This window comes from Nymphaea colorata, chromosome 6 (genome assembly GCF_008831285.2).
Source record: "Nymphaea colorata isolate Beijing-Zhang1983 chromosome 6, ASM883128v2, whole genome shotgun sequence".
NCBI classification, from domain to species: domain Eukaryota; kingdom Viridiplantae; phylum Streptophyta; class Magnoliopsida; order Nymphaeales; family Nymphaeaceae; genus Nymphaea; species Nymphaea colorata.
Genome location: NC_045143.1, coordinates 8,286,433 through 8,299,854, shown reverse-complemented (window position 1 = coordinate 8,299,854; position 13,422 = coordinate 8,286,433). Strand labels below are relative to the sequence as shown.

General features: G+C 38.0%; 1 protein-coding gene across 1 annotated transcript; it reads left to right on the top strand.

Moving 5' to 3' along the window:
* Positions 1–1,248: 1,248 nt before the first annotated feature.
* On the top strand, positions 1,249–11,693 carry LOC116255990 (kinesin-like protein KIN-14C). The gene is made up of 24 exons (XM_050078495.1): positions 1,249–1,645; positions 2,669–2,832; positions 2,924–3,233; positions 3,359–3,531; positions 3,718–3,873; positions 3,982–4,042; positions 4,132–4,311; positions 4,580–4,707; positions 4,812–4,886; positions 4,998–5,075; positions 5,164–5,265; positions 5,382–5,411; positions 5,776–6,117; positions 6,217–6,298; positions 6,379–6,474; positions 6,560–6,739; positions 7,196–7,302; positions 7,462–7,641; positions 8,267–8,430; positions 8,562–8,815; positions 8,927–9,090; positions 9,378–9,925; positions 11,360–11,454; positions 11,527–11,693. The coding sequence occupies exons 3-24, from the start codon at positions 2,999–3,001 to the stop codon at positions 11,592–11,594; spliced, it is 3,498 nt and encodes a 1,165-aa protein (XP_049934452.1). The 5' UTR covers positions 1,249–1,645; positions 2,669–2,832; positions 2,924–2,998; the 3' UTR covers positions 11,595–11,693.
* Positions 11,694–13,422: the final 1,729 nt, after the last annotated feature.

Below are 13,422 nucleotides of genomic sequence, written 5' to 3'. Positions count from 1 at the left end.
AGATCCGAAGCTGGATTGTAGGGTAAGATCATCTTAAAACTTCGGATTTGAACGGATCACAGATCCGCATGGGAAATTTCGCGGGAAGAACCCGCACTTCTTTCCTCTTCCTCCTTTTCTTCTTCCTCCAAACTGCATGAAGATAAAACAAAAAGGTCATGAGAGAAATCGACAGAGAAATCCATCTTCTATGGGTTTCAGAGAAATCCTCGACAAGGGTCTCTCTGTTCAGGGCTTCAGCGAGGGTTTCAGAGAAACCCTCATCAACGAGGTCTCTCTGTTGAGGGCTTCAGAGAGAGAGAGAGAGAGAGGAACGAGAGATCCTCGTCGATGAGGGTTTCTCTGAAACCCCTTGTTGAGGGCTTCAGAGGAACCCTCATCAATGAGGGTCTATCTGAATCCCTCAACTTGGGTGTCAAAGAAACCTCCTCGTTGATGAGGGTTTCTCTGAAACCCTCAATCGTTGTTGAAACCCTCGTTGAGGTTGAAACCCTCAACGATTGAGGGATGAAACCCTCGTGGTGGTTTAGACAAAGAGAGAGAGAGAGAGAGAGAGCGAGCGAGAGAGAGAGAGAGAGAGAGAGAGAGAGAGAGAGAGAGAGAGAGTCACCATCACGAACGACCGCGCGCCATGGCTTCGATCTCTCCTTCATTCGCTGAAGTCAGAGAGCGAGTGAAGGAGCTTGCTGAAGTCTCTGAGAGAGAGAGAGAGAGACGGCGAGAGCTTGATGATATCAAAGAAGCTTTTAAGATTCGAGGATCTGATATCCTCAAATCTTAAACGAGGGGGCTATCTTTCTACTAATTTTGTCATGTAAATTAATTAATTGTAAATCAACTACATTCAGCTCAAGAATTTTTGAAAGTGCCTCTAAAACCCTTTTCTGCGTACAAAAACCATATTTGAAAAAGCAAAAACCTGGTTTTTAGTATGTTACCCAAACGCAAAATGGTTTTACTAAATCAGGTTATGACAAAAAACCATTTTTTTGTCAAGAGGTTGTCTAAGTTCTATCATTTTTTGCTTCACTCTTTCTTATTCTCACCTATATTTATCTCTCATTTCTATTTTTATCTCTTCCTTGTCAATCACCTCATATTAACTAGAGGGAGGTTCGAGATGAGCTCTTATGATTGTAGAAAATAGTTTTCTAGATTCAGGACGGTTATTTTAATAATTCCTTATTTTTTATTTTTTAAATTAAGATCAGTAAATTAAAACTATTTTATAAGAAGTGAAAACGAGTCTGACATGGGGGGAAGCATGGTCTACCGAGACGGCTTCTGTCGGCTGCCACCTAAGGGGAGATGATGGCGAGTCCAGGTCGCATGGGCTACGTGCGAGGACTCTCTCTCTCTCGAGGTGTGCATGGAAAGAAGGGGACGCCTGAACAGCTCTTCGTTTTGGCGCCCACGTCTTCTCATGTATATGACGTGCTATGCAGATCACCTAGCAGAGAGAGGCAGCCGCACAGGAACTCTCTCTCTGTCTCTGTCTCTCCCTCCTAGGCAGACGGTGGGGCGGGCGGTCGCTGGCTTTCTTCCTCGCCTCTATTTTCCTGGAGGATTCTGAAGCAACTGCCGCATGGGACTCCTACGTGCCGGAGCAGGTCATCCACTTCGACAGGTCTGTTAGTAGGCCATGGTACTTCTTCGAGTCTGTGACTCACACACTCTCTCTCTCATTCATTCTTTGTGATGTTGATGTTCTTCTGCTTTGTAATCGTGCTATATGTCGACTGTTGGGAATTCTCCGTGTTTTGGTTTTCGTTCATCGGGATGTCCACGTTCTCTTTGATGAACACATTGATCTCTTTATATGAATTGATCTTTCGGAGAAGGTGCACGACCGTATGGATTGTAGTAGCGGACTGCAGGCTTGTTTTCCTTTAGTTTTTCTCTTTATGTCAATAAGTTTCTCATCGTTTTTTCTTGGGTTGTTTCGGTATATGGCGATGCTTTTCCCGGTCAATGCTTCAAGATCCTCGGTGCTTCTCTATGAGTTGGTGGAATTACGGGCTTTATTTGCCTTCTGCTTTTCGGTTTTCCGAACATGAAGCCTGTGGAAGATTTATTTCTTTTAGGCTTGTCTTTTTTTTCTCCCGTTGTTGACTCTAGTCGAACTGCACTGAAATATGGGTGAGGTCCTTCGTCTCTTTCTGTTTCATTTTTAAATCTTATTTATTTATTCAAGGAAAATAAGAAGAACGGTCATGAAATCGTTGTCTGAATTATGCCTCCCTTTTTCCGCTCCTGAACAGGAGAAGATGAAATCTCTTTAAAGTGATAAAAGCGATGTCGTCCATGCAACTTTCTTTAACTGCGAATTTGTCCTAATTTATGTATTTCGTGGCTTTAGTATTGGAATTTAACTTTCATTTTCCATTTTTGAAGTCTATTTATTGTTTTGCTACAGTGTGATGGTTTATGATGGAAAAGGGTGAGATGCAATCTTATACGGAATTTTTTAGTCTATTTTTCTAATTGAAAATTGAGATTCCTTTTTTCTCTTTTTTTTGTGCTTTCTGTAAGGATTTGTTGTTCCTCAGATGAAGACCGTTGAGAGCGACCTGCCTGTTTTTTATCATTTAGTTGTCGCTAGCCATTGATCGACTTGTGATTTTTTTAGTTAAAGACGTGGAAGTTTGACTATGGTTGCATCTTTTAGTGGTGTTTCAATGTGTAAGGATCTAAATCATCCGCTAGTTTCCATGGGAAGCAAGAGCATAAAAGTTAGGATTTCAAAGGCAGGTACCTTTCTGTTATTTCACACTTGATGATCTGGAGATCAGTTATAGTGCCATAGACATTGGAAGCCGTAGACAGTCGAAGGTGTGGTTTGAATTTTTTTCTTTTTGTGGCAGAATTCCAATGCATTTTCTGCATGACTCAGGATTTTTTTTTTCTTTTAAATCATGTGTAGGCTTAATCCTTGTCACCTGGGTAATCAATCAGCATCTTTTCAGTTTTGAGATTGGTCTTGCTGATTTAAATTGGAATGATGTTGAGGAGAAATCCGGTATCCATTGAGAATTCCATGCGGCCCCAAGTTAATGCCTCATTTCTTAAGCATCTTAGGACTTCATTGGAAGATGGGGAAATTGGTAGCCCAAGAATTGGCAGCCCCAGAGTGGTTAGCCCAAAGGTTGGTAGTTCAACAATCGGCAGCCCTAGAATGGTCGCTACTAGCTACTTTTCTGAACCAATTGTCCCAAGAAGATATGCCAGCTCAGGTTTGTTTTTACTGTTTGCTATACTTATCTTCTTTTTTAAGTTACCCCTGGTAACCATCTGAAGGCCAATCCATGGTAAGTGAAGCCCTTTCCAACTTGATGTGGAAATTTTCTCAAATGTGCAGTTATTGGTGCTAATGCTAAGCAGAGGGCAGAAGTAGTGGAATGGTTGAACGGAATGTTCCATTCTTTGAGGATTCCATCAGATGCTACTGAAGAAGATCTAAGAAGACGCTTGTTTGATGGGATGGTCTTATGTGGCATTATGAAGAAACTGAAATCTGGCTTCATTCTGGAGGTTGAAGTTGTTCTTATATTTTGCTTGTTCTTTTTCGTACCATGTTCTTTGTGATTCACATTGGATTTGTACTAGTAGCATCTTCCATCACTTAAAATTGGTTTCCACTGGAAAGCTGCCTCATTCTAAATGAAGAAGTCTCCTTGAATTATGTGTATCTGCTTATTAACTTATTTAGTTATGCAGGAAAATGTAAACATGGAACCAGAGTCTCCAAGAAGTCTTGATTCTCCACGATTTGCTGTTCTTTCTGCCAAGAGACGGTCTGAGAATGTCAAGAAATTTCTCTCAGCATTGGATGATCTTGGCTTGCCAACATTTGATCCTTTAGATCTAGAACAGGCATTGTGACTTTTGTCCATTTCTCTTCATAATCCCACTTTGTCCTTGATGATTGTATCATAGATAGCTCTAATTTGCTTTCTCAGTCATTTTACCATCTTCATGCAGGGACCAGTAACAGCTGTTGTGGAGTGCCTTCTGAATCTTAAGAATTACTTCACCTCTGATGGTAATGTATAATCCCTCCTGTCCTTGTAAATTGTATTTGACTGTATGAACTTTGCCTCTTTACTTCTGGTTGTTTGATGCCTGCTTCAGTAAAAGGTGTTGGCGAGTTGCAGAAGAAGCCACAGTCAGATGTAAAAGGTTCCTCTGTTGGAGATTGTGAGCAAGGAGATCAAGCGAATAAACAGACCTCCCCAGCTACTGAAAAAGAAACTCCAAAAAATTGTCCAGATTCAAGATCTCATAATTTTTCAAGTGCCCCTGTTGTATCAGGTATAACGTTGTAACACCCAAAGGTCATCCATCTATTCAATTGATTAAACATGTACTTCTAATGTAATAACCCTTGGTTCCAACTTCCAAGAATGTAATGAGACCTAAATGCTTTAGTTCAAATACTGCTTAGAAGAAGGAAGCAGATCAAGGTTTTGCAATATGTAGAATACAGGGTCCAAGTAAAAAATCCCAGTCAAATTGTCTATGAAACCATCTTAACTCTTGCAGTGTTTGCTATTATGTGTTCTTTTGGAAATTTCTGCAGAACCATATCCTCCATGTTTAAATTTTGTTGGTCAGAAGTTTACTGAGGTTTTTCAACTGAATGAAGAGTCCAATTCAGATCTTCTTGCAATAATGAGCTCTGCAATGGTGAATCCAAATGATCTGGATGTAAGTTTTCCCATTCATTTTTTCCTTTTTGAATAAGCATGAAGTTAGACCATATCTCTAGCATGATGCTCTTTCTCTTTGGTTATGGTTCTGCCCCTTCACAGAATGCTCCAACTCAGTCTCTTTTATACATTTTATATGTATTTCTTGGAGATAAGCGAAGTGGGGAAGTTTCTTCGGTATGCTTTTCATCCCATGAAAGCAATGCTCTTCTGTTGTAATATTGATTATCTTATGCTATATTTCTTTTGAATATACACTGGATTCTAAATATACTGTTTGTGGTTCAGCAGTTGGAAGTTTTGTTTAGAAAAATTATGCAGGAGATTGAAAGGCGGTTGTCAACTCAAGGGGAGCAAATAAGAAAAGTAAAGTTTCCAACTATACGTTGCTGAATCTAAGATAATTTTGACCATCACAGATTTGGTTATTCTTTTGTCTTCCACTTTTCTGCAGCTAAAACTGGCTCTTAAAGAGGTTCTTGCACGAGAAGAAAGATTGGTTTCCAGAGCTGGCATGCTTGAGACTCTTGCCACTGGGACAAGTGAGGAAATTAAAGTATATATTGAGTGTCGGCAGATGCAATCTGCTTTTTTCGTTATGTTATTTTGCTTCTAAATAGTTCGTTTATACTGTATCTAGTGTTCTGGAAAGTGATTGTGTTTCATTTTCAGGTTGTGACGGGTAAGCTTCAGAAGTTAAAGGTGTAGATTCTGTTCCTTTAATTATGCAAGACAAAGTTTTTCATGTTTCTTTTTTCAGCTGGTGCCAGTTTTAGTTTCCACTGGAAGACGTTTAGGAGATCTTGTTCTTACTTTTGGTATTCTCAATACTGTTATTGCAGAGATTGCATTTTAATATTTGTAAGCTCGGTTGCTCGTGTATCATTAATAAACTTAAGCAGAAAAACTTCCTAGATATGGTGGTGCAACTCTCTAATACCCTCCTAGACATCTTTGGGCAATAATATTGCTAATTGCTTTAGTGTTAGAAGGATGCAGTTAATAGTCACAGTATTTGAATTTGGGAATTGTTTTGATGCTAGATAAATGAATTTGAAATTTTCAGATAGAGAAAAGTGATACAGAGATGAAGAGGAAACTTGAGGAGCAGCACGTGCTTAGTCTGATGAAGGAGAAAGAACAAATGGAACTTGAAGTTTCCTCTTTGAGTCAAGAACTTGAAACAGCCAAAAGGACATACGAGCAGCACTGCTTGGATTTAGAAACACAAGGCAAAGAGGCTGCATATGAATTGAAGAAGAAGATCGAGCAACTTGAATTCTTCCTAGAAGAGTCTAAGCGGAAAATCAAAGAGCTTGAGACAGTTTCTGAATCAAGATCTCAGAAATGGAAATTGAAAGAAGTTGGCTTTAAAAGGTTAATTGACAGCCATCTCCAGGATATTGGGGTAAAACTTGCTGCCCATCCTTACAAATTCGCATCTTTCAATATGTATATTCTGGAGTTCAGTGGTAAGTACAACATAGTAACTGCCTGATTTATGCAGGATCTAAGATTGGCTTCTCAAGCTGCAAAGAAGGAAGTTCTTGATATGCAGAGAGGATGGTTGGAAGAGATTAGTAACCTAAGTATACTATTGTCTGCATGGCTCTTTGTCGGATAAGAAGTTCAATGGTAGTCTGAAATTTCAGTTCTGATCTTTGTGCAGGTGTAAGTTTCAAAAGATTGGCAGATGCAGCAGAGAAATATCACATGGTTCTTGATGAGAATAGAAAGCTATACAACGAAGTTCAGGACCTAAAAGGTTGTTAGCTTTTCTGCCATAATCATGTTAAACTGCAGTTTGTATTTTTTATGTTTCTAATGCTAACATACATCTTTACAAATAGGAAATATTAGGGTGTACTGCAGAATAAGGCCATTCCTTCCTGGTGAGGCTGGAGATAAGAGCATCATAGACTATATTGGGGATGATGGTGATTTGCTTGTGTCAAATCCTTCCAAGCCAGGGAGAGATGGTCAGCATATGTTCAAGTTCAGCAAAGTTTTTGGTCCAAGAGCTACTCAAGGTTTGTGCTACTGATATCCATAATAGGATCATGTTATTGTAGTGGGTACTGGGTAGCTCATACATTATGGTATTTACCTTGTAAAGCTTTTCTCTTTCTATTTTTCTTTAAAGTGTGTTGAAATATCAAAACTCCCTCTTCGTATGGGATTCTTTTCATTTTGGCAAAATGTCTGTACATTATTTGCTTTTCATTTTATGTAAACTATTTTTAAATGTCTCAGGAGAATCCTTGTCAGTTAGTTATGGTCAATTGTTTCCAACTAATAAACAAGAACCAATATTGGCAGCTGATAATGTAAACAACACAGGCTTCTGCTTTGTTTTAGTAGCCCAAACTGGGGCTGGACAGCCACCAACTTCATTGGGATGTGAAATAAAAATATAAAAAACATTCTTCTTGTTTTTTGTGTCTTTAAGATCTATTTGGTTAGTAACTCCATGTGGTGTTTCACAGAGGAGGTATTTATGGACACACAACCGCTTATACGATCTGTTCTTGATGGTTTCAATGTCTGCATCTTTGCCTATGGTCAAACTGGTTCAGGGAAGACATTTACAATGGTATGCATGCTTTAATGCATTTATGATTATCTTTATGATTCCATTACAGCATTTATTGTCCTTTAATCTGTTATGAAAATTTATTGTTATATAATAGATCAAAAACCTGTTGTTGGATTCTATTTGCTTGATTGCTCTTCTTGTGCTTTTCAAAATCAGACTGGACCAGAGCCACCCTCAGAGGAGACATGGGGAGTCAATTACCGAGCACTGAATGATCTTTTCCTCATTTCTCAGAAAAGAAGCACTACTTGTGCATATGAAGTTGAAGTTCAGATGGTTGAAATATACAATGAACAAGTGCATGATCTACTTACAATTGATGGCCTTCAGAAGAAATATCCTCCTTTAGATCTATATGATAATACTGTTTTGTCTCCTAGGCATGTCTTAGTTTTATCAGGAAATCAGTATTTGAATATTCATTTTTATTTTGTTGACTTGATCAAGTTTCTATTACATCTATGCTATGTCACATGGATGCTGCTCATACGCTTCCACATCTGAAGTTGGATGCTTGCAGATGTGCGTCGCAGCTGTTAGTAACTTTTTATTACGTACTTTATATTGCAATTTAAATGCATTATATATATATATTGTAACATCCCGATCCACTTCTGGGATATATATATATATATATATATATATATAAACCATCACCATACCATACACTATTGCTAATTTGCTAGTGCTTCCGTTGCATGGTAACAACAACAGTTTTTAAGTATTTTGTCATCCAGCAACATCCAGCAGTAGGTTGATTTCAATTTCTCTCTCTGTATCTGTCTCTCTCTCTCTCTCTCTCAAGGTTTTTCTGAGCTCACCTGAATCCCGCACTCGCACTCATGTGACACACTATTTATGTTTAGAAGCTTTTGCCCTAACCACACTTATAATTCAAATAATTTGCTAGGCTCCTTTTAGTTTCCATGTCATCAGAAGTGTCTTCTTTAACTTGCATACACTTGGGATTTGGAGCGCTTCACAGCACAATGGATTAAGCATCCCTGATGCAAGTATGCATCATGTGAGTTCGACTGCTGATGTTCTTGCATTGATGCAGACAGGCCACATGAACAGGGCTATAGGTGCCACTGCTATGAATGAGAGAAGTAGCCGCTCACACAGGTTTCACCTCTGGCCTGTGTCTGAGTGGTTGGCCATGTAGTTTTTTCATTTTTGATATGGGAAGGAGATAACAGTTTGTCTTATTTGACAAGCTTTTGTGATATATTTATATATTTGGAATATTGTTGCAGTATTCTCACAGTGCATGTACGAGGTACGAACTTGCAGCCAGGTACCACATTACGAGGGTCACTCCATTTGGTAGATCTTGCAGGGAGTGAAAGAGTTGATCGGTCTGAAGCTACCGGCAACAGGCTCAGGGAAGCACAACATATCAACAAATCCCTGTCTGCTCTTGGAGACGTTATTTATGCTCTAGCTCAAAAGAGCCCTCATATACCATACCGGAACAGCAAGCTCACTCAGATCCTGCAGGGTTCTCTAGGTGTTTTTTTAAGTTCTGTTTGTTGTGAGCTTTGGGTAGTCTTTATGTTGAACTATGATTGCGTGCTATTATCTGAATCACATTGGATTTTATGTTATTTTTCTTTTGTAGGTGGTCAAGCAAAGACACTCATGTTTGTACAGATTAATCCTGATATTGAATCATATTCCGAGTCCCTAAGTACTTTAAAATTTGCTGAAAGGGTGTCAGGAGTTGAGTTAGGAGCTGCAAAGATCAATAAAGAGAGCAAAGAAATTAGAGATTTAACGGAGCAGGTTTTCCTCTTTTGCTTTTATTTTCTTCTTTCCAGGAAAACGTTTTCCTTTTTTTATCAGCCTTTTTTACAACAACGAATTCTAATTTAATCACAGGAATGTACGTAGCATTTGATATTTGATGATTCTTTCATCTTCACTACAATAGTCAACATTACACTGAACATTGTTATTCCAAGAATGTCAATTGCCAATGAAAATCATTCTTAAAGCAGATGAAATCTTCCGTTAGGCTTGAGAACACCACTGTCTTACATTTGTAACTGATTTACAAATGTGCCTGGCAGGTGGCACAACTGAAGGAGCTGGCCTTAAGGAAGGATGCTGAAATTCAACGGTTACAGTTGCTCCTAGATCGAGCTGCCTCAGAAAGGCGAAGTACAAACTTGACAAAGTGTGCTTCATCTTTGTCTCCCAAGAGGCCATCTCAAAGAGGCTTTGTCAATCACAATCGCAGATCTTCCTGTGGTGAAACAAGCAAACTTCTGTCAAGTACCTCCTCATGTGACGCAGGGCACAGAAGAACTGTTTCTGATGTCTGCAATTATTCTGAGTACATTGACAGGCGATCAGACTCCAGTTCAGAGAAGTCCGTTAATGACTTAAGAAGTCCGAAGGAACACAATCAACAGCCAAAACTTAGTGCAGATCGAAGCCAAAATGCTCAAGCAGCTGATGTTGAACTTCTGGGATTTGGAGATGCAGAAGAGAGGTTGAGTGACATATCTGATAGTGGTCTCTCCATGGGTGCGGACACTGATGATGCAATGTCTAGCATGGTCGAATTAAACCTTCTTCCAGAAGCTGCTAAAGATTTAAGTAATGCAAAGAAGCGGTAAGATATATGTTGTTTTAGGTTCGTAATAGCAGCAACATCCTTTTGAATAAGAAACCTATTTGTTCTACAGATCAACCTGTGTAAACAGACGTGATATTTTCCACTGACATTCATCAAGCATCCTATGCATGTCTTTAGCTGAACAATAGCAATTCAGAACATATTTTTCCACATCCTGTAGGCTTAAATCACGTTGGATATTAGTTTCACTTTCTTTTAGTCTCTCCTCTGAAATTGACTTTGCATGTTCGGGTTTGAATGAGCCATGTATATGCTCTTTATTGCTTATGAAATAATTGTTATTGAAAATACAAAAGTGCATGCAACTTTTGGTGGTGTAACAAAAAACGTAGTATATTATGTCTGAATTTCATTAATTTAACTGCCTCTTTTGTAGGTAATTTGGGCGATTAAATGTAACCATTTAAACCTTTGTCACATGAGTATTGCTGTAAAGGCAGTGTACTCGTACTGGTCAGGTACGACACTGGTACTTGTACTGTCTCGAGTACCTGTTGGGTACTGGTCAAACAGTACCGAATACGGTCAACGTACCCAAGACCATATCCATCCGATTTAGGGCTTGATCAAAGTTGACTCAGCCCTTTCCTATTTTCAGTTTTGTCGGCTAAGTATCCTATGCAAGATATGGTCATATTTAGATTTTGGACTGGGTAGAACATTTGGTGGACATTATATAAATAAAATGATCAGTTCTACATAAATTACAAAAAGATTAATTTAGTTAAAAATTATCATTATTCTCTCTATGAGCCAATAAAAAACGACTAAGAACTTTCTGTAAACATGACAATTGAGGACCTACCCTTTTAACAGATCCGAAAATTTCTATTGTAATTCCATATGAATGATTAGAAAGCACGAATTATGATTTCTTAATTTTTGGCTGTAGTGCCTTTTCTTTACACCATTTACACCCAGGAAACACATATAGAGCTGCATTTTCATATTTTGTTCAATAGTTTTTTCTTTAAAAACTATACATTTTGAATCATGATTGTGTTATTTTGTTTGAATTCTTGTTTTATGTTATATATATATATATATATATATATATATATATATATATATATAGCCGTACCTCCGTACCCAAGTTTTTTTAAAAATAGTCTGTACCCGTACCGATGTGACAGATTTAAACTGAGCAATTTTTATTGCTGGTTAAAAAGTTCATGTCCTCCTGTCAGACAAGACATGACCCTTTGCTCAAACGTGGGACATCTGACTGAAAATTGATGAGAACAGGGTTATCTCCTATCTTGGTTGTCTTTAACAAGCCTTTTCATTAATGGACAGGGCTTTTAACAACCTTTTTTTGGGTTGAAGACTTTAAGAAACTTTTATTTGAAGTATTATTTTCTCCTTTTTTCAATGTGAACTTTTTATTTGAGTTTTCTATTTCATTTGCAGGTCAGAAGCCCCATCATGGATTCCTCGTCCGCCTCCAAGGTCACATGCTGCTCGGCCACAATCTCGAATCAAGGATCCTTTCAAGCCATCAATCGGTATGTTCCAACTGCACTTGAAATTATAGCTTCTTACTTCTTTTCATGCATATGTTGTTGTCTCTTTTCCAGGTTTACAAAGACCAATTGTGCCGCAACCAACCGTATCAACAATAAAGCCTCCTAAAAGATGGCAATGATGGGTGATATCTTAATTTCCTCATAAGACCAAATTTTGTAATCAGCGGTACGTCCTATTTTCTATCTGTTTCTTATATAACCTGTGGTTTTGCAAAATTAGCAGTTGTTTGAGGGTATAATATTTATCAGATGTGAACAGAACACATCTGTCTGGTGCTTCTTCTGTCTAGCCAATTTGATCAGTATTGATTAGTTTCGTAATACATTACAAAATGCCTCCAATAAACAAACGATTAACAAGCTCAACAATTGAACAATAATAAAGCACCACTTTATTTCAGAAATGATGAGTGAATGTACCAAAAAGTTCTTCCCATATTCAGTAAAACACCAAAATGCTTTGATTCGACTCTCCCGCCGACCTCTCTTTCCGATAGGGATCTCAATATATCCGATTTGAATCGGATATTCGACCAATCCGACCGAAAAAATTGGATATGGATAAAAATTTAATATATCATTAAAAAATCGGATCGGTTTCGGATTTAATAAATGACATCCATCGGATTCGGATATACATAATATCCGATCGAATTCGGATTGGATTCATTTTTAAACAAATATCATGTATCTAATGCTTAAAACTTGATGGTTCAAAATTCGGATTCGGGTATAAATATTAAAATGAGATTCGGATTTGCTTTATTCGAACTCAAATCCGAATTCGAATCGGAATATATGAATATCCAAAAAGCGGATATGATTAAAGATGTATGTAATCCGAATCCGATCCATTGACTTGCATCATTTTTTTTCTTTTCAAAATTCAAAATCATTTGAGCATGTAAAGAGAAGGAGGCTTCATTCACGATGTTTCTGTGCTCGTCTGTAACCTTTCTAAATCCAATCCGAGTAACAAATACTCAAACGAGGAATAAAACAAGAGAAAAAAAATGGAGGGATTCAAGTTTTCTTCGTTAGGCTTCTCATCCCTCAATCAATAAAAACAAAGGAAAAAGAATTGGGATGTTGGTTTTCTTATATTTTGTCCCATTCTCTGCAAAAAACCGTAGTTGCATAACAGAGAACGTACGACCTGTATGTTATTTGTCAAGAGTTGATGGTGAATAACACGATGCTGAGGTCGTGACTGTTGATTCATGTACCTTGCAGGCTGCAGATGTCAGCTTGAATTTGGCTTCTTCTTCCTTCTTGTTGCGAGGTTCTTGTTGAGATGTTAATAAGAGCACTAATTGCACTCGACTCGGTATGCGGATTAAGTGGACTGAATTTCAAACCTACCTGATTACATGTGAAAGCCAGATCAGGATCTGACTTTAGAGATTCAATTCTGAGAATGAACCTGAATCTGATCTGGGGAGATCCCATTAGGTAAGATCTAGTAAATGATGAACATAACCAGGTTTGAACCATTTTCATGCCAATATGAACACATCGTGACTATGCACACAACATAATTATGAATTCTTACATGACAATTTTGATTATTTTTTCACACTTGGAACGGTAATTTTTAAAGTTGAGTTCTTTTAACCCTCGCCTTTATAGGCAGCTTTGCTGCTTCATTCCGTGCTTCGAATTTATCCCTTATGTTTCCCGTTGTGGGCCACAAGAAATCGTTGTTGAATATTTGGGGACTTCCATACTGTATAGATTTATCTAACTTCATATTTGAGGATGTAAATGGATGTACATACCCTTTAGTTCTAGATATCCTTTGTTTGAAAGAAGGCCAGGATGACAGGGATGTTGATAGTTTGGATTTGAATCTACTAGCTACTTGAGGAATCAAATCCACATTGAGCTTGTACATTTGAAAAACAAAACCTTAAACCAGATCTGAACGTTTATAACCATGAAGATTGA

What these genes read in the sequence shown, in the direction of transcription:
- LOC116255990 (XM_050078495.1), top strand. Translation starts at nt 2,999, where the DNA reads ATGATGTTGAGGAGAAATCCGGTATCCATTGAGAATTCCATGCGGCCC. An exon ending in CAGGGAAGACATTTACAATG is followed by an intron (nt 7,303 to 7,461) that starts GTATGCATGCTT and finishes TTTCAAAATCAG; the next exon opens with ACTGGACCAGAGCCACCCTC. An exon ending in TCCTTTCAAGCCATCAATCG is followed by an intron (nt 11,455 to 11,526) that starts GTATGTTCCAAC and finishes TCTCTTTTCCAG; the next exon opens with GTTTACAAAGACCAATTGTG.